The sequence below is a fragment of the Leptonychotes weddellii genome, chromosome 7, assembly GCF_054177405.1.
Source record: "Leptonychotes weddellii isolate Sample4059 chromosome 7, ASM5417740v2, whole genome shotgun sequence".
Taxonomy (NCBI): Eukaryota; Metazoa; Chordata; class Mammalia; order Carnivora; family Phocidae; genus Leptonychotes; species Leptonychotes weddellii.
In genome coordinates, this window is record NC_138375.1 from 709323 (window position 1) to 729595 (window position 20273).

A 20273-nucleotide genomic window follows, 5' to 3' on the forward strand; every position below is an offset into this window, starting at 1 on the left:
CTGACCCCCACCCCTGAGCAGTGACCTTCTGGCCCCCCAGGCATTGCGTCCATGTTCGTGTCCTTCATGGTGGGCTTCTACTACAACACCATCATCGCCTGGGTCATGTGGTACTTCTTCAACTCCTTCCAGGACCCCCTGCCCTGGAGTGAGTGCCCGCTCAATGACAACCGGACAGGTGAGGCCCGGGGGAGGCCGGTGTGGGGTGGGGGACCGCCACTGGTTCTGCGGAGAGCTCCACCCTTGACCATGTGGGCTGACCGTCCACCAAGAGCCGCCCTCTGATTTTCCAAATTCCGGAGGGCTGTAGCTCAGGTTTGGCAAAAACCAGAGCGCATTTAACCCAACAGGGCATTAACAAAAAAGTCATATTGCAGTAGAAAAGCCCTTAAAAATGCTGGCTTCCCTCTCAGGAGGGGCCGCTGTTATGGAGGAAAGGGGGAGACCCGCCCACCTGGCCTCGCGGTGCAGGCAGCAGAAGCGGGGTTCCAGGTCACCAGCAGGGTGTGTGTGGGGTTTCCCTGAGAGCTGCTCCCCGACATTTCCGGGGCAGCATCCTGTTCCCCACTGGCCTTTCCCACCCAGCCCCCGGAGGCTCTGTCTGCAGAGAGCTCCCGCCCCTCATCATCTGCTCCTTCTGGGGGGCCCCCAGGGAAGGGGGGAGCAGACCCTGGGCTGTGGCCCATGGGGGCACGGAGCTGAGTGCTAGGCTGGGCCACTGGGCACGCAGCCCCATCAGGACGTGAACGGCCTGTGTTGTGAGTGTGGGTCCAACTAGCGGACAGTGGCCAGTGTGGTTTGCTGCACAGATCACACCAGATGTGCTGGGGTTGGGGCCGGCAGGATGGGCACCTCAGGGTCAGGAAAGGACAGGGCCCACCCCCATGGCCTCCCTCACTGCCCTGGGGACCATTCAGGACATAGTCCCTGACTCTGGGGATGGGGTGGGGGCCTTCCAGGACTAGACTGCTTCCCCCTTGGCAGGATGTCAGGCTGGCCTAGAAGGGCACCCAGGACCCTGGGAGCCACAGGGATGAGAACGTGTGAGTTCGAACACCATTGCCTGGGGTGGGCCCCAGCTGGGGAAACTTAGAGACCTGTGACCGGTGCATGGCAGAGCACCTGGCCCAGGGCAGACTCCCAGCTAAACCTGTGGGTCTCTTGTGTGCCTGCAGCAGGGGCAAGAGGGAGAAGGCAGGCAGTGGAGGCCTGGGGTGCACACCCACATGTGCACATGCATGAAGGTGTGCGTGTGCTCACACACATGTGCGAGTCGTTTGCATGTGTGTGCACACATGTGTGCCTGTGTTTGTGTGAATCCACACTGGGTGCGAGCATGTTCATGCGCGCGTGTGTGTGCGCACACGTATGCACATGCGTCTGCATGCAGGTGAACTCGCGTGTGCACATGTATGTGTAACGTGCACCGTGTGTGGGTGTGCATGTGCACACGGGTCTGCATGCATGTGCGCACACGTGTGCCTGTGTTGTGTGCATGCATGTGTGGGTGTGTGCGCGTGTGTACAGGTATGCACAGGCATGCTTGTGTGCACGGACACCCCTGTTGTCACCATCTCAAAGTACAGCTTGGGCCCGGGGCTCTCTGTCCCCCACCGCAGCTCACACTCTGTGACACGCTCTGACGTGTGCCAATGCCCGCCCCCAGGCTACGTGGAGGAGTGTGCCCGCAGCTCCTCGGTGGACTATTTCTGGTACCGGGAGACCCTCAACATCTCCACCTCGATCAGCGACTCTGGCTCTATCCAGTGGTGGATCCTGCTCTGCCTGACCTGCGCATGGAGCGTCCTCTACGTGTGCACCATCCGCGGCATCGAGACCACCGGGAAGGTGCTCACGGGGGTGGGGGTGCCCTCAGCAGCTGTGAGGGGCCTGGTCCTGCATGCCCGCCGTCTGCGAGGGGCCTCTACTGCCCACACGCTCTTAAGCAGGAGCCCAAAAAGCCGTGGGCAAGTGGCACACGTGATCCCTAACCGGGAGGAGCAAGACAGCCACAGTTACAGACTGAAGGGTGGGGCGCGGAGGGCGGGCCCATCTCCCTGCCTGGAGCCTGGGGGCTGAGGGCACGTGGGGAGGGCGGGGCAGGGGTCCTATGCTATCGCCCCTTCTCCTTAAGAGCCTGGGGTTTCCCCGCCCGCCTGGCACTGCCTGCCCCTTTGTCCCACACTTGCCCTGTCCACAGGCCGTGTACATCACCTCAACGCTGCCCTATGTGGTCCTAACCATCTTCCTCATCCGCGGCCTGACGCTGAAGGGAGCCACCAAAGGCATCGTGTTCCTCTTCACGCCCAACGTGAGTCTCCCGAGGTCGGCCCAGGGCCCAGATGGCACAGGGGAGGCCAGGCTGGGGGACGGCCCCCCTAGGCCCCTTGTGGAGTGCAGGCAGGGCCTGTCTGCTCGACGGTGGCCGTGTGGACTGAGGGCGGCCACCACTGGGTGGTGCATCAGCTCCCACCTCCAGGGGCCGTGTGTCCCAGTCCCCAGTCCTTTCGAGCATAGCTGAGGGTCTCTGTCTGGCTGCAGGTCACGGAGCTGGCCAACCCAGTCACCTGGCTGGACGCGGGGGCTCAGGTCTTCTACTCCTTCTCACTGGCCTTTGGGGGCCTCATCTCCTTCTCCAGCTACAACTCTGTGCAGTGAGTGTGGGGGGACCTTCGCCCCGCCTGCCCTGTGCCTCGGCCTCCCTACCACGAGGGGTGGGTGAACAAAGGAAGGCGTGCAGGTGACCCTGCTGACCCGGGGTCCCTGCGGGGCTGCGGCCACAGGGTGCAAAGAGGCGGGCTGATGCCTTGGGAGGGCTTTCATGAGCGAGGGACCCCCCAGGGAGACCCATTTACGACCCGGCCTCCCCTGGGCGCCTCCGTCCCAGCGATCGCGAGCCCTGGTGTTGACCCCCCCCACACTCCCCATCACGCCTACTCACCCAGGACCCCAGGAGCGCCCGCCCCTGCCGCCCACCCTGGACTGGCACCCACGTGAAAGGGGCCCAAACCGCGAGGGCCCCCAGGGCCTCCACGGACATAGCTGGTGTCACTTCATCTCCACAAGCGTTAATGGGGCACCTGCTTGTGCCCCAGCTGGTGCCCCGGGACCGTGTTGCTGGGACCCGTGGTCCAGCAGAGAGTCCGACGAGCCGCGTGAGCGGACACGGAAGGCGTGGGGCCGGGCGGGACAGGAGGCAGCCGGGGACGGACTGACAGCAGGTGCTCCCCACAGGGGCCGAGGGCCCGCTCAGCGCACACCAGCTGCTGGTGCAGCCCTGCTCCCAGCCTGGTGGCAGCACCGCACGAGGCCCAGAGCGCGCCCCAGGGGCCCCGTCCCACGCTGCCACCGCCCGCTCCCTCTCCGGGCGGACTCGCCTCCTCTGGACGGCCGGGAGGGGTCCTCAGCGTCCTGCTCCGTCCCTGAGCACGAGGTCCTCGTGTCCAGCCCTGCCGCGGCCTGTGTCGGGCGTCCTGCCTTTCACGGCCAAGCGGTACCCGGGCGTGGACGGGCCGCGCTGTGTTTGCCCGCCTGCCCCACGACGGACACGCGAGCTGTGTCCACCTTCCGGCAGTCGCGAACATTTGTGTCGAGCTTCGGCGCAGACATGCCTTCACCGCCCGCGGCCCACACAGGGGCGGGCCTGCTCCGGGTGAAGGGCTCGAGGGGGTGTTTTCCAGGGAGGCCACCCCATTTCAGGTCCCCCCAGCCGGGCAGCAGCGCCCGATCCCTGCTCACCCTCGCCAACACTTGTCGTCTGACTCTGCCGCCGGCCTCCGGAAGCATCCAGAAGGAGGATGTTGGCCTCGGGTGGTGGTGGGGCGGTCGGGGCGGTGTTCTCGACACGCCGAGCTGGGGGGGCTTCAGGCGTCCAGGTGGAGACGGGGGGGCCCTGGCCCAGCCACCTCCTGGAAGCCTCACGACCCGGGGAGGGTCTCCAGGGCCAGCGCTGCAGGGGGCCTGGGTAGGTGGCGGGAAGGGCAGAGCGGGGTGGGCTGTGGGCCGGCTGTGCCCCCCGTGGCTGTGGCCTCCTCGCTGGGCCAGTGGCTCGGCCTCGGGAGCCCCGTGCCCGTCCTCGCTGGGCGCTGACTCGGGCCAGTGGGCGTGCCCGGCCGGCAGTGACCGGACACCCTCTCACGGCAGCAACAACTGCGAGAAGGACTCGGTGATCGTGTCGATCATCAACGGCTTCACGTCCGTGTATGCGGCCACCGTGGTCTACTCCATCATCGGCTTCCGCGCCACCGAGCGCTTTGACGACTGTTTCAGCACGTAGGTGGCCCGCCTGCCCTGGGAGCTTGCACATCACCTCCAGGGAGCCCACCGGGCCTGCAGCCAGCCTCTCTGTCTTTCCAGGAACATCCTGACGCTCATGAACGGGTTCGACCTGCCCGAGGGCAACGTGACTCAGGAGAACTTCGAGGAGATGAAGCTTTGGTTCAGCACCACCAACCCTGAGGCCTTCTCAAAGCTGCACTTCCAGACCTGCGACATGAACACCTTCCTCTCGGAGGTCCGGCCTCTGGGTGGTGCTCCTGTGATTCGGGAGCTGGGGGTGGGGGCGAAGGACTCCTTGGGAGGGCGCCGAGCTTCCCCCGCGAGCCAGGGGTCCTGGGAGTCGCAGAGCCTGCGTCCAGGGCCTGGTGCCAAGGCAGGGACCCGGGGCCACGCGGGCCTGGCCTCCTGCAGTGCCTGGTGCGAGACAGGCCAACACCCCATGTCCACGAGGACCAGGATGCCTCCCACAAACACGCAGAGTCGTCCTAACCAAGCTCCCCACTCGCTTCACTCTGCTGGCTCCTAGTCCTTCGTGCTGGCTGACGTTTCTCGGCGGTCACAGTGCAGAGGACCACGTAGCTGCAAACCGTCCTCTGATACTCGAACGTCTAAATGCCAAGCGCAATGAGGAGCGATGCTTGCATGCTGTTGTGATTTATGGGCCAACATTTACTGATTTTAATTTTGCAATGTTCTTCTTTGGAGCCACACAATATTCGGGGGCATGTCCCACATTTTTGGGGCCTGGCACTGTGTCCCAGTGGTGTCAGGCCCTGCAGGAGCGAGGTGTGGGGAGGGCGAGCAGAGGGCCCCCTCGCCCAGTCTATCCCCCGATGCGTGCAGGACGAGGGGCAGGGGGTCCCAGGGCAGCAGAGACTCTGAATTCCTTCTCTTCTGGAAGCGAGCTAACAGAGGAGTCAGTGCTCAGTGCAGGTGCCGAGCATCACCGGGGCACTGAGTCCTGACCCCCCACGCCGGCCCTGGCCCGGGCCACCAGGCTGGCTGGCCTCTCCTGGTCACCTTGCGGCTCACCTCCCCCTCCCCCTCCGTCCACGTGGGCGCGTGATGCTCCTCTGTGCGGGTGCTCGGAGGCCGTTCACTGCAATCTCCCAAACTCCTCGCTTGGCCCCCCAGGGGCCCATTTTCCCCCGAACTCATGCAAATGCTGTGGGGTGGCTTTGGGGCCCCTGACTTGGGAGCGAGTCCCGGGGACAGGAGCGGATGTCCTGCAGGGAGCGCTGGGCCCGGGGCCCCTAACTTAGCCCCTCAGCCCCACAGGAAACACTCAAGAGGGAGGGGCCGCAGCAGGGGTCTCGCGGACCCGTGAGGCCAGACGCAGGGCCACAGGCTCAGCCAGGGCCCCGCATGGGGCCCTTGTGCTTCTGCACCTGCTGCGGCCGCTCCCGCCGGGCCCACTGGCCGCAGCTCTGGCATCCACTCAAGGGCACTTGCTCAGGCCTCGTGGAGGTCACCCCACCTTCCGAGCCGAGTGTGCGGCAAGCGTCTCAGGAAGCATCAGGGAGGAGACAGTGTCCGTGTCTGGGCAGCACGGGGCCCTGACTGCCGCTGGACAGTGGGGCCACTTCCCAGTCGTCAAACTAGTTCAGCTTTTAAAAATACAGTTGGGCCTGAAGGACAAGTTCTGGTCATCTCCCCAAATGGCTCAGATCAGACTTCTGCTTGCATGGTGGGGGCTCGGCGGGTGGGGAGCTGTCCAGGGAGGGACAGGGACGGGGAGGGGTCCTCGGGGAGCGTGCACCTTCGTGACGCCCCTGCCCCCACCCCTGCAGGGCGTGGAGGGCACCGGGTTGGCCTTCATCGTCTTCACGGAGGCCATCACCAAGATGCCCGTGTCCCCGCTGTGGTCCGTGCTCTTCTTCATCATGCTCTTCTGCCTGGGCCTGTCGTCCATGTTTGGGAACATGGAGGGCGTGGTCGTGCCCCTGCAGGACCTCAACATCATCCCTAAGAAGTGGCCCAAAGAGCTGCTCACAGGTATGCGGGGCCGGGGCCGCAAGGACAACCCCCAGGGGGCGGCCGGGTGCGGGCGCAGGGCCTCGGGCTGCAGTGGCAGTGCTCTCTGCCCCGCAGGCCTCATCTGCCTGGGGACGTACCTGCTCGCCTTCATCTTCACCCTGAACTCTGGCCAGTACTGGCTGTCCCTGCTGGACAGCTATGCCGGTTCCATCCCGCTGCTCGTCATCGCCTTCTGCGAAATGTTTGCGGTCGTCTATGTGTACGGCGTGGACAGGTAGGAAGGAGGCTGCAGCGGCAGGAGGCTCCCGACAGGGGCAAGCAGGGTGGCACTCAGGGACAAGCGCGCCGTGATACGGGGCCGCGTGCGCACTGGGCCTGGCTCCTGCGCCGCTGAGGGCAGAGGGTTGGGTCCCGGACTGATGCCCGCCAGAGCAGTCCGAACGGTGCTCCCTCCAGCTTCCCGAAGCTTCCAGACCCGGCAGACATGGGCACTCACGGGCCGTGCAGTCTTAGGGGTGGGAGGAGAGCAAACAGCAACCACGAAGGAAAGTACAGACCCCCTGGTCTGACCACAGGATTTAGAAAGTCGTAACCCAAGACGAGGAGGTGAAGCACTATTGCGTCCCACACGGGCGGCCTGAGACGCGGGAACATGGGACCAGGAGGGGCAGAGCGGTCCCAGGGGCTGGGGTGCGGGCAGCGGACGTGAGGGCCGGGCATGGACAGGGCAGGGGCTCCTGCTGCGGGGATCAAGGCTGCCCCGTGGGGCCCCGGGGAGGCCACCAGCCCTGGGGGAGGGGAGATCGGCCAGGGAGGCTGGGACGGGGCTGCCAGTCGGGCTGCCCTCCACCCCCAGCAGCACGGACCCTGGCTCTGCGTGAGCCCCCGGGGCGAGTTGACAGGCTGGTGGCACCGTGGGGCAGCAGAGGGTGCCGCCGGCCTCCCGAGCCGGCTTCTGACGCAAACCAGGCTCTTCTGGAGGCGGCGGGTCTCCGGTCAGAGAAAGACTGGGCTGTGGCACCGTGGACGGTGATATCTGTCTGGGCTGGACGGCCAGCTACCCTCTGCCTTGACAGGATCACAGGCCTATCAACGCCCCCGGTGATGGCCTCCTTCCTGCCCTGTGTCCAGGTTCAACAGAGACATTGAGTTCATGATTGGCCACAAGCCCAACATCTTCTGGCAAGTCACGTGGAGAGTGATCAGCCCACTGCTCATGCTGGTCATCTTCCTGTTTTTCTTCGTGGTCAAGGTCAAAGAGGAGCTGATATACAGCGTCTGGGACCCTGCCTATGTGAGCCATGGGGCTGCTGCGGAGGGGCAGTGGGGCATTGTGCTCCCTGCGGGGTTGGGGACCCTGGGGTGTCCTTCCCCTCCCCCACAAGGGCCAGGCGGTGACCCACAGGGGAGGGGCATCTGCCTGAGGGAGACCCCGCAGGCTGCATACGTAGCTGCTCACCACCGTTCTCTCCCCAGGAGGAATTTCCCAAATCCCAGAAGGTCACCTACCCGGGCTGGGTGTACGCTGTGGTCGTCATCGTGGCTGGGATGCCCTGCCTGGCCATCCCCGGCTTTGCCATCTACAAGCTCCTCAGGGACTGCTGCCAGAGGCCAGGGGACCGCCAGGGGCTGGTCAGCGGGCCGTCCACGGCCTCCATCAACGGGGACCTGAAGTCCTGAGCGGCCCGGCCCAGCACGTGTCAGGGAGGATCTGGGCCATACGTGTGAGTGTGTGCATGTGTGGGTGTGTATGTTGTGCAAGCGCTTGCATGCGTATGTGTATATACATGCGTGGGGGTGTGTGCGCACATGTGAGTGTATGCACGTGTGTTTATGTATACTGTTTGTGCACACGCGAGTGCATACATGTGCGAGCGTGTACATACGTGAACGCACGTGTGTATGTGTGCAGTGTGAGTGTGTGTACGTGTGTATGTGTGCACGTGAGTGTGCACTGCGTAAGTGTGTATGAATGTGCGTGTGCTCACGTGTGTAAGCATGTGTGTGCACTGCGTAAGTGTGTATGCGTGCGCGTGTGCACACGTGTGTGTGTGTACTGCGTGTGTATGTGCGCGCACACGTGTGTAAGTATGTGTGCACTGCATAAGTGTATGTGTGTGCGTGCGTGTGTGCACTGCGTGTGTGTACGTGTGCAAGTGTGTGTGCGTGTGAGCGTACGGAAGCATGTGTGTGTGCATGTGTGTGCTCATGTCCGAGGATGTGTGCACACGTGCACGAGGACTCGGTGGGCGTGTGCATACATGTGCGGTGTGCATGACTGTGGTGTGTGTGTTGTATAGACATGTTGGGTGCCTGTGTGTTTGTGCACACATGTCTGCACACAGCCCCGGTGCCCTGCTGCTTGCCCTTGTCACGGGCGTGGTGGGGGCCACAGCAGCCTGGGTCCTGCCACGCCCGCACACGCCGGGGGACGGTCACAGCCGCGGCGTAGTGGGGAGCCCGGCCCGCGGGAGGCGGGAGCGTGATGCTCCCTTGGCCCCTCAGATCCAGTCTGATCGCCACCTGCCCTTCGCCTTGCTGTTAACCCTTGACTCAGGAGCTCACAGTAAGGTCGGGGCCCTGGTGCCCACGATGAGGACTGGCCTTTTCGAGCCCCTAGGCCGTGAGCTGTGGAAGACTCTGCGGCGTCCCTCTGAGGCCCGGCCGCCCGCCTGCTGGCCTTGGCGGGATGCCGGCTCAGTGGGAGCCAACCCGATTAATCATTGCTTCTGGCCGCTGCGATGAGCAGTTAGACAAAACTCAGCTCAGCCTAAGTTAAGGCGGAAACCACCCTTTGAGTTTTCTTAAGAGGGCATATTCACTGCATGAATTGTTAGCTAGGTGTTGGAGAAGGCAGGTTATAGGGTAACTCGGCCACAGCCACCAAGGTCAAGGACAATCCGTGCGTCCCGAGCATGGCAGGGATCCGGAAGCCCATCCACTCGGCGCCCCTCGGTGAAGGGTTGTTTACCGGGATTCGACAATCTCGGCCAAGTCACTTGGCACATGGGGTGGTTATTTTAATGAGCTCACGTCCACTCTCCATGGAAAAATCTGGAAGTTTACATTGAACTGGACTTTCTGAGCATCTGCTGGGCAGGGGTGGGGACCTGGGTGGAGGGTGGATCCCGGAGCCATGTCCCCCCTACTCAGATGCCCGAGGGCCCTGTCCCCATCCCACTGCCTCCTGTCCCACGGTGACACAGAGTTCAGCCCTGCAGCCCCACACTGAACCTTCAACACCGGTATGTCCAGTCCTCTTATGCCGCCGGTCACCTAGATGCCATGACCTACAGAAACCTCAGGGGGCTCCCAGCCCACCATGCAGGGCCATGATGGCATGTACCTGCCGGGGGCCCCCCGTCCCACCCCACTCCAACCTCCACCCTCCTCTGAAAGCTTTCCCACCCCCACTAAGAGAACACTGAGCAGCCCCCCATGGATACACCACACCATCCTGGGCACGTGGGGAGGAGACTGGCGGGTGTGGCCCAGGGGGACTCATCCAGTCCTTCTGTCCCCTGACGGGCGCCTTGTTTTGCAGATGTGGCATATTTGCAAGTTGTTGGAAATGCGTGATTTGTAGGCATAATGTGTACCTGTCTTAATAAATCACTATTTCATAGTCTTGTCCTAAATGTTGTCTAAATGCAGAGGGATGAGCAAACAGCGGGGCCCCACTCAGGGCATCGCGGGACCGCGGTTCTGGTTGGGGGGGGATGATTTTCTCTGGAGAAGTCATGACGCCAAGTGGCTGTGTCCGCGGAGCCCTGGGCATGGCGTGTGGCCCTGCGAAGGGCAGGTGGTGGGCAGGCCTTGGGCTCGGGACCGTGGTGCCCTGGTGAGGTCAGGTTGGCTGGGCTGGGGGCCACACTCCTGCCCTCCCAGCCTTCCCCCTCCCTTTCTCACATTCCCTCCCCCCCAGTAGAGTCAGTGGGAGTGTGTCCACCAGGACCCACACCTCTGCGACCCACATATCTGGGCCTGTGTGAGACCAGCGTCCCGGGAAGTGGGAATTTCCCATCTGGAGCCCCAGCCTGTCCTGGAAGCATCCACCGGGCATCCACGGGTCCAGGAGCCCCACGGGAGACCCAGGCTGAGTCCACCGAGTCAGCCCATCATGCTTCATCCCACCGCAGGAGGAGCCCATGCGGAGGGGACCATTCGGACGTCCCCCAGCCTGGCTGAGCTCCCCACCGCCGTGGCCCTGGATGTCACGCTGTCCCACCCGCTGCCTCAGGGTATCAGTGGCTGCTGGGGGGGAAGAGAGGAAGCCCTCCCACTTCTGCCCCTGCCCCGCCCCACCAGGGGAGCCCCTCTGGGACACAGGCCCCCGCCCTGCACAGGGTGGGTGCTGGTGGGGGCTGGGCTGAGTGTCACCACTGCAGATGCCGCAGGATGCAGGGGTGAGGGGGGATCTCCCCAGAAGAGAGTGCCACCGGCCGGAGGGTCACACTCAATCTCTGAAGACCAAACGTGGCTGAGACACGAACACCCACACCCCAGCGCACCGGGTCCCTCCCCAGGCACTAGCTGTCCTCCGCTGTGGGGTGAACACACTGTGTGCCTCCACGGCTGGGTCACTGGGGAACACGGCTGAGAGGAGCAGGCCCACCTGAGGTCACACACGGGGACTCTGCTTACGGAACGTTCTAGAAAGGACAGAGGGGTAGCGACGGAGAACAGATGGGACGCGGGCGGGGCAGGAGGGGCAGGAGCTGAGGGGGCGGGTGTGGCCATGAAGGGGACAGGAGGGACCCTCCCTGCGATGGACATGTGCCGAACTGGCCTATCACCCCGGCATCCCCGCTGTGACATGGCCGAGATATTTGCAAGACGCCGCTGCGGGAACGGGCGAGGACGCAGGGCTCTGCGTCACTCCTCACAGCGACAGGGGAGTCTACAATTGTCCCAGAATCAGAAGGTTGATTAGAAGATCAATGGTTTTTATAAAAGAGCTAAACGAGCTGCGGTCTTAGGAGTCCTGGCGCGTCCCCCCCGGGGAACAGGAGGCCCCCGGCCGTCTGCCTCGGGCATGAAATGAGGTGCGGGCAGAGGACGTGGGGTCAGGAAGGGACCGCCCGGGGGAGAGCAAGAGCCTGGCCCGAGTTATCAATTAACTGGCTCCACTGGTTTTCCTTTAAATAATGAGAAGGTACACGGAGGGGACTACTCGGGGCTCCCACACGGAGGTCCAGGGGGTTCCATGGAGCCCGGGCAGGAGCCAGCGGTGGGCATGGCGTGTGCCGGGGGAGCGGAGCCGCGTGGGGACGGCCACGGGGACGAGAGGCCGGCGTGGGACAACAAGGTGCAGTACCTGCTGAGCTGCATCGGCTTCGCCGTGGGCCTGGGTAACATCTGGAGGTTTCCGTACCTGTGTCAGACCTATGGTGGAGGTGAGCCACCCCCACGGCCCTGTGCGTTATCGATCCCCACGACCCGGGGAGCCTGTGTAGTGGAGGTCCAGCCCACTGCCGTCCGGCCTTCTGGGGCTCAGGGGAGCTCTTCACCGCAGTTTGTGGGGTGCTCCCGGGCCAGGCCGCCTACCCCCCGTCTGTGCCCGGTCAGGGCACCCCCTCCCTTCACAAGAGTCCATGGTGGTGCCTGGCAAGCCAGCCCCACCCGTCGCCTGCGACCCTGGGGAGGGGACACCGAATGTCACCCGGGCTAGGCCGGTCCTTTTCTGGGGTGCGACCTTGGGGCCCGTTGGGTCTCAGTGTCAGGTCAGCTTGCCGTCAAGCCCCCGCTCTGTACACGTAAGACCCGAGGCCCCCAGAAGCCCTCCAGGGCAATCCTGCATCCACCGGGCCCCTGGCTGGAAATGTGGGGGCGATTCCTCTGGCTCCCACCAGGAACAGGGCAGAAACGAAGGTCTGTGTGTGGCTGATGGGGCGTCATCCTGGCCCCTTTCCCTCCTGGCCGTGCTGGGTGGACAGCGGTCAGGCCGCGTCAGGGGAGTGCGGGCTGGGGGTCTGCGGGACCTGCTGTAGAGCAGACCAGGCGAGAGCAGCGCCGGGGTGGCGTCCCTGTTCATGAGGAATGTGCTTCCTGGAAGTTTGTTGTTTTTTCCTGATTATAAGCAGCTGGAGGAGACGTCTCTCCAGGAACCGCTGCCCAGAGGCGTCAGAGCCCCCACGGGGTTGGGGCTGGGCGGGCACGTGGGCCTGGGTTGCTCCCCGGGCCCCCAAGCTGCCCTGTGCATCAGGAGAGGCATGTGCGGGCGCCAAGCGGTGGCCCGCGTGCTGGTGGTCACTCCAGGTCAGGAAAGGCTGCTCTGACCGGAGCCGGTTGGCTATCGTTCCTCGCTGCGATGCGCCGGGACTGTCCCGGGAACGTCACTTCCAGAACCCATGTGCCGGCGCTGCCTGGCCCGAGGGCCTCCGGACCAGCCCGTCACACCTGTGCTCATGGGCTGGGGGGACCCCTGCTGTTTAAATACTTCTTTTAGGCCCTGTTTCCAGGTGTGAAGCCCTTCATGAAATGTCATGAAATAGTCAAGTTTCAAAACTCACACTTTTCCTAAACAAGCACCCCTCACCTGCGAGAACAACCTTTTTGTCTCACGTCGACCACCCCTGATTATTCGATAACAAGATGAGCAGATAACCGATTGCATTTTTATTCTGCACAAACTCATGACCCTGACGGTGAATATTCTCTCTGTACTTAGTGATTACTCAGGTCTGTGGGCTTCTCTCTAAGGATAAGACTTAAAGGCAACATTGTAACAGAATTGGGGGGAACACTCAGGTGCACCTGCAGGGCATTCTGTCACCTCTACGGAGCTTCTGTGTGAGTGTCCGTGCCCGCGGTCAGGGCGTGGACCCCACCAGCGGCCGGCACACGGGCACCCAGGGACCCTCCAGGCACCTGCTGGGGTTTACAGTTCCGGCCCGGGAATCATTCACAACCATGTCCATGGCAACACATGCGGGGCATCTAGTGAGCGGCCCGCGATCTCCGCACGGCCGTGTTGCGACCTCAGGACCCGTGGGCTCTGTGGAGACGGCAGAGCCGTGCATGGACGTGATGACCCTAGTCTGACAGTCAGTGCAGATGTCCCTCCCGCGGGGCGAGTCTCCCACTCCTCTCCTGGCCCGGTTCTGTGTCGGCCATCACCATCCCCTGCAGACTTCACAGCCAGGCTGTCAATTCTACGGAGGACTCTCAGGGTTTCACGGGCATCGCGTGGCATTTCTAGATTGTCTGGGGACAAATGTCCACTCGGCAACACCAAGTCATCCCATCCGCAGAGACAGCTTATCGGGCACCTGCCCTGGTCTTCTCTGTCCTTTGTTTTCTCTCCGGGACGACTTCGGGGTGTCTCGTTCTGTGGATTCTCAGCAGTGCCGGGCTCTGCAGCCGTTCGGTCAGACAGACCCTTTTCTCTGTGACATTTTCTCAGCAGACGGGACCAGTGTGCCTCGCTTCCAGCACCCCTCGGGCCGGTGGTGAGCCGAGGGCTCTCGCAGACCCACCGTGTGGGTGTGCGCGCCCTGATCTCACCACCCCACCTTTCTCCCGAGGAGAAAAAACTCCTCTCATTGTCTGACGCCACACGTGTGAGGGCTTTGCCCACACCAACCAATTCTCCCAATCCCGGCATCATAATTTAACCCATTTCTGCCGATCTACCTGGAGCGAGCGCAGACCCCCATAGGGCTCAGTCCACAGAGCACTGCAGAACCCAGGCTCAAGCAGCGGGTCCCCGCGTTGCCCACGGCTTCCATCTGATTGTGCTACAAGTCAGGAGCGCCAATATCCCCTTCCTCAGTCCAAAATTTGCTAGAAGGGCTCTCAGACCCAGAAACAGTGTGCTTGCCAGGACCGGGCTTTTATAAAGAATACAGCTCCGAAAAGCCATGTGGCAGGGACGCACAGGGTGGGGGTGTCGGAGCCCCCCGCCTCTCTGGGCGCCGTGCCCTCCGGCACCTCCTGCGTTCTCCAGCCTGGAAGCTCTCCAAACCCCGTGGCTTACGGTTTTCACGGAGGTTCCATTCTGCAGGCACGGTTGACGGAATCATCAGCTGGGTGATGAGCAGTCTCCAGGCCCTCTCCCCAACCTGGACATCGAAGTAGGGCTCAAAGTCCCACCTCTCTAATCACAGGGCTGGCTCGTCCTGCAACTGGCGGCCCTCCTCCAAACCGGCTTGGGTTTTATCCAAGTCATGGTCCACACGCGATTTGGATGGGGCTAAAATGCACCTAACACACAGCGATGCTCCTGTGTGGTCTCCATCTGTAATCACAGAGCTCCTCCCTCCTCTTCTCTCCGAAGTGTGGCTGATTCGGCCGCACCAGGTCTGCTACAAGGAGAAACGCCTCTCCCTTCCCCTGGACTGCTCCTCCCGGTGGTCCCTGCCCTGGGCCTGCTGGCTGGGACCTTCCTGCAGAGCATGGGGTCCGTGGGTCCTGGCCGGCCTGGAGCCTGCAGGCCCTTTCTAGACAGTGGGTCAAACACCTGGGACCCAGAGCCCCTGTCTGACGGCCAGGCACCACTTCCGGGGCTGGGCAGCCGGCCCCATGTGTCCTTACCATGCCAAAGGTGTGTGCTCAAGGCCAAGGGTGGTTGGGAGGTGCACACACCTGCCTGAGACCCCACAGTGCGTGTGCGTGTGGGGTGGGACAGGGAGAAGGGCGGGCTGGGGAGGGCTCCTCCATCTAGCCCCTGGGCCCCTGGCCTGTGATTGGCCCCTCTCCCTGCTAGGAGCTCCCTGAAGTGGTCAGGCTGTATTCACAGCCCCAGCTGCAAGCCCCTGCCCACAGGTGCCTAGTCGTCCCTGGGGCGTCCGGCGCATCCCTCGAGGCCGAGTCTCCCAGGATTCCACGTTGTTATTTCACGCTTCTTTGCGGTTTTGCCGCTACGTGGATGACACCAGCAGGCACTGTTTTGCCCCAAACACTGGTGTCCCGTGCAGACGCTGATGTGGTGGAGTGGCTACCAGCCCTCTCCAGGGCTCCGGCTCAGTGTCAACACCTCTGACCGTGATGCAGAATCCCAGGGAGAGGCTAGCCCTCATGGGGGCCGGGCCTGCACCGGGCCAGCCGAGTCGGGGACACGCAGGAGCACGTTCCCTGACGTGGCCAGCCCTGTGCGTGCAGGCAGGGCTGTGGCTGTCGGTCCTGGAGCATCTAGGGCCTGCAGGCCCACACACTGCCGTTAACAGGAAGAAAATGCAGCTCCCGACTGTACCGGGACTCCTTTCCCCCAACAGTATGAGCACACCCACAGTCGCGTGGGATGCGGGAGCCGACATCTCCCCACGGGCGCCCCCAGGCGATCTGGCGGGGCCCCTCAGGGCTGTGGGCCCCTCACTCCTCACACCCATGGCCTTTCCTCCTGCTCCCGCTGCTGCTAGCTCCCAGTGCAGAAAGGTGTGGTCCTCCCATCGATCCCATGGAGGTGGTCAGTGTGTGCTCCCCTGGGGGACCACGGAGCCTCACCCCACCGCGGCTACAGGTGCCCACCTCCCAGCATCCGGACGCTGGTTCAGGCGCGATGCTCATGCCCAGGCACGGAGAGACGGGTCCCAGCCCCCACTCAGGCACAAAGCTCGAAAGACCATTTCAAAGGTCCACCTTCTCCAACATCCTGCCAGGAGCACAGACCAGCCCCACGTCACAGGAGGGCCCATAATCGGGATGAGGGGTGTCCCCGAAGGAACACCACTGCTCGCTGTTGCATGAAACCTGCCCCCAAAGCCACACAAGGTGGGATGCTGCCGAGTGATTTGAAAGAGCAGCAGACCAGGTGCCCGGCGTGCGGGCCCATCTCCCTCGGCCCAAGGCCCCACCAGGCAGCCGTCGACCCTCCGATGACCACTGTGTCTTTGCAGGGGCCTTCCTCATCCCCTACCTCATCGCCTTGGTCCTCGAGGGAATTCCTATCTTCTACATCGAGCTGGCCATCGGCCAGCGCCTACGGAGAGGCAGCATCGGGGTGTGGACGGCCATCTCGCCCTACCTGGGCGGAGTGGGTAGGCTGCCTGCCTCTGACCCCTGCCCGGAGCTGTTGGGAGGGTGGGGGGCTGCAGGTCCCGTGTGTGCCATGGATCAGCTCGTCACTCCAGTGCACATTCCGTGGCTTTGACCCTGCAGGAGAGGGGTCCAGACCTAATAGCGCAGGGAGATGCATGGGGCAGCGTCCCTGCGGGAGCTAAGTCTGCTCATGCTCTGAGTACTCGTCTTCCAGGAGGCCCTGTTTGGTTCCCCCAAAGCCCAAGGAGGGACCTGGGTGCAGGGTGCTGCGTGGGGTGAGCTCAGGGTGCAGGAGGTGGTGGCAGGCCCAGCCCCACGGAGCAGCAAGCTGTCCCAGATCACCCGGGGACTATGTCCCCTCGGGCGCCGAGCCCACACATCCTGGGAGCTTGAGAGTGTCCAGGGAGTCCTGGACAGAGGGCAGGCCTGACACCTGGAGTGCCCGTGAGGTGGGTGCTGCAGGGAGGGGTCCAAGCGGCCCCTCTGGCAGTGTGACACGTCCCACAAGGTGGCTACAGCACTGTCCGCGAGGCCCACCGGGAAGCCAGTGGAGAGGCAGACCCTAGCCCAGCTGAGGATGGGGCCCCAGGGCCGTGAAAACGATGCATCGCCCTCGGGTGCATGCGGCCAGATGTGGGCCAGCAGTGGGGCGGGCAGCGGGAGGCCTCGGGGATGACAGGGAGCAGGAATGGGGTGCTTGTGTCTGGAGTCCTGCGGCCAGGGAGGCGGGGAAGGCGCTGACCGCCACCTCCCCACAGGGCTGGGCTGCCTCACTGTGTCCTTCCTGGTCAGTCTGTACTACAACACTGTCCTGACGTGGGTGCTGTGGTACTTGCTCAACTCCTTCCAGTACCCACTCCCCTGGAGCTCCTGTCCACTGGACCTCAACCGCACAGGTAGTGCTGGGGGGGCGGGAGGCTCAGCGCCCTGCCTCACGCGGGCGCTGCATGGGCTCCCTAAACAGCACGTCTGAAGTCCTGTTCCCCTTACCCCATCGTATCTGACCACCGATGGGCCCCCAGAGACTCCGTGCATTCACAGCCCAGCCGCGAGCGGGCAAGCCCAGCGACGAGAGGCTGAGTGGGTGGGACGGCGGTTTTCGCCGGACTCGGTGCAGCCCTTGGCCATGCACTCCAGCAGAGAAGGTCCTCGCAGCCCAGGAAACAGTCGCTCTTTTACACTGGCTCATGAAGCTGTGTTAACACTCCTTCCCTTCCTGCCTCTGCTGATACTAACTTGAGCTTGGCCCGTTCTGAACGAGGCAGCCCAGGGGCAAGTCTGGGCCTGAAGGCTCCCCGCATCTGCCCACCAGCCCTGGCTGCATGCCCTGGGCCGTGGGGGGCCGGGTCCCGCCAGGTGTGCCTAGTGCTCCGGCAGCAGCCCTGGTCGGCTATCCGCAGACTGCAGTCTGGGGCGGAGGCCTGTGCCAGCCCCTGACAGACCCTCCTGGCTCCAGGGTTGGAAGCCGAGTGCCAGGCCAGCAGCCCCGTGAGCTACTTCTGGTACCGGCAGACGCTGAACATCACGGCGGACATCAGCGACAACGGCTCCATCCAGTGGCCGCTGCTGGCCTGCTTGGCCGCGTCCTGGGCAGTCGTGTACCTGTGTGTCATCAGAAGCATCGAAAGCCTGGGGAAGGTGAGGCCCCTCGGGTGGATCCCACCACCTGGCTGCCGCCGGCTCGGTGTTTGCCCACGGGCTCAGAGACTGGGCTGGGAGGGTGTGGGTGTGAGGACCAGTGTGCTCCCTGGAGATGGGCACCTTTACCTGGCAGCGCTCTGCTCAGATGCTGCCGGGAGGTTTTCTCTGTTCTTTTCCTTTTACCCTTTTTGGGTCTCTGTGTTTAAAGTGTGTTTCTCGTAGACGCACACAGTTGGATCTTGCATTTCTATCCAGGCTCAGTCCCTGCCCTTGTTTGGCTGTTTACACCATTTACATTTAGTGTGATGATTAATCCGGGTTCCGTCGGCCATCCTGTTTGTTTCGTACCGGTCCCCTCTGTTCTCCTGTTTCCTGGGTGTTTCTTGTGATCCCCCTGTATCCACCTGTTGGCTCGTCAGCGGTAACTGTTCTACCCTCGGGGTTGGACGGGGGACTTGGCCATCAGTCCGTCTGGGAGCAATGCTGCCCCCGGGATAAGGCAGGAGACCCTCACTCACGCTGTGCTGCCTTCCTCCGCTTTCCCACCCCTGGTCACATTTCACTACGACAGTCTGTGAGCAGCAACCATGTCCTGGCATGTTCGTTTTAACAGTTTACTACCTTTTGAAGAGACTTCAGTGATGGGGAGAAATGTGTCAGGTGTTACTCACGTGGTTTCTGTGCCAAGTGCCCTCTCTCCTCCTGGGGCACGGACAGGCCCCGCGCTGCGTGCATCCTCCCTTTCAACACCTGCGACACGGCTCCTTGCCTTTCCCTGCCGTGGCTCCCAACACACGTTTGTGGCCTTTTGCACAGATCCAGGCGTGTGTCTGCTCACTTCCTCTGCTGGCGTGTTAGGGTTACTGTTTTGTGAAGGTCTTCGCGCTTGAGAGGACAGAATTACTGAATTACACCAAAGCAAACGTTAGGCCCAACAAGCCACCAGAAATTCCAAATAACCCTGAGATGAAAGTCCTTACAGGGGACCGGGGCAAATCCCCCACCAGTCTGTACTCGGGGACTTGGGGGTGGCGGTGAGGGAAGAGCATCGTCTGCAGATTTATTCTGTGTAGACACCATGTGTGCAGACCCCTGACCACATCCGACTGAGGAGGGGGTGCTGGTCCTATGCTGGGGAGACGGGTGAGGGCAGGTGTGTGGCCCCAAGGCCCTTGTGAAGTGGCCGGTTGTGGGCACTGGGGTGAGGGGGAGGGCTGGCGGCTGGGTAAGAGGGAGGCCCACCCACCTGGGACGCCCCACAGACACAAGTGTATACGTGAATCCGCCTGTGAGCATCCCCATGAGCTCCAGACCCTGGGAGCCTGACTGGGGCCCACATGCCCCATGCTGCCCCCTCTGCCCCCGCTCAGCTGGAATCCCAGATGAGTGACAGGAGGCTGGCCACAGAGGCCTTTACGGCACACCTGCCTCTTAAAGGTTTTATATGGGACAGATACCACTGAAAAGTCTAACAATTTGGTCTTTTTTAAAGGCAATTTATTTCACAGCCCTGTTCCCTTACCTGGTCCTGACCATCTTCTTTATCAGAGGACTCACCCTGCCCGGGGCAGTCAAAGGGTTAATCTACCTGTTCACTCCAGATGTAAGTTGGTTTGAAGTCCAGGCTCCAGGCTCAGGAAACACATGAGTCAGAGGCAGAGCCCAGCCCAGCTTGCTCCATCCCCTGGCCGTGTGAATGGCCATTAGCCAGAGGCCAGGCTGCCCAGGGCCACGTGCGGGTGAGGGCAAGGAGGAGGGTAGTATGGGGTCTTGGGGAGGAGGTCAGGGTCAGAGGATGGGAGCAGGAGGAGGACTTGGTTTGTGACATGTAGCCCGAGGGATGTTGCTGGAGGGGTTCAGGGGAGAAGCCAGCTAGAGCCCCACCCCAGATGCCCCCCCAGTGCCCTGCACCCCATACCCCTGAGGGCCTTGCAAGCTGCATGCACCCTACCAGGTAAGGAATCACAGGACCCAAGGGCCCGCACCCCTCCTAGACTCTTGCACACTCTCTAGGACCCTAGCATTCTGTGGGAGTTTCCAGGGGCTGCACGGCAGAAGGGAAGGGGGCACTGGGTGTGACCGTGGGTCTGCCCGTAGGCACCGTGTCCCAGCCACCATGGGACCCTTCAAGTCCCTCAGAACCACCATGTCTGAGAGGAGCAGAAGAAACACACCCAAGTCGCTCAGACCCATTTCTCAGCCCTCAGTGGTCTGTCAGCCAAGTTCTCAGAACGCCACATGGGTTTACTTAAGCCGTCACAGAACAGCAAGGCCACGCTTGCTGTGTGAACTGCCATTCCAGTCGTGCTCTCTCGTTGGTGATCCTAAGCTGTTCACACCCCTTCATGAGAGTCGTCCCAGAGGAAGCTTTAGGAATGTTCTGGGGCCATGGGCTCCCC

General features: G+C 62.8%; 2 protein-coding genes across 3 annotated transcripts in view; both read left to right on the forward strand.

The window, feature by feature from the left end:
• Positions 1-20273, forward strand: part of SLC6A19 (solute carrier family 6 member 19) — a 251713-nt gene that overhangs the window by 6696 nt on the left and 224744 nt on the right. Inside the window, exons 3-12 of one of the 2 annotated variants that reach the window (XR_014146821.1) lie at positions 41-178; positions 1667-1848; positions 2201-2311; positions 2542-2654; positions 4144-4272; positions 4357-4513; positions 6069-6273; positions 6370-6529; positions 7387-7549; positions 7732-8151. Coding sequence is in view for 1 of the 2 variants with exons in the window: in XM_081825852.1 (XP_081681978.1) it covers positions 41-178; positions 1667-1848; positions 2201-2311; positions 2542-2654; positions 4144-4272; positions 4357-4513; positions 6069-6273; positions 6370-6529; positions 7387-7549; positions 7732-7935 (1562 nt within the window). In the remaining variant the exon portion in view is untranslated. Of the gene's footprint in view, positions 1-40; positions 179-1666; positions 1849-2200; positions 2312-2541; positions 2655-4143; positions 4273-4356; positions 4514-6068; positions 6274-6369; positions 6530-7386; positions 7550-7731; positions 8172-20273 lie in introns of those variants that run through there. The other variant, XM_081825852.1, reaches the window with a different exon arrangement.
• The window catches only part of SLC6A18 (solute carrier family 6 member 18), a 15370-nt gene continuing 6588 nt past the window's right edge, over positions 11492-20273 (forward strand). The window contains exons 1-6 of the mRNA XM_081825781.1: positions 11492-11651; positions 16092-16232; positions 16992-17129; positions 17690-17871; positions 19367-19477; positions 19776-19828. Of these exons, the coding sequence (XP_081681907.1) occupies positions 11492-11651; positions 16092-16232; positions 16992-17129; positions 17690-17871; positions 19367-19477; positions 19776-19828 (785 nt within the window). The remainder of the gene's footprint in view (positions 11652-16091; positions 16233-16991; positions 17130-17689; positions 17872-19366; positions 19478-19775; positions 19829-20273) is intronic.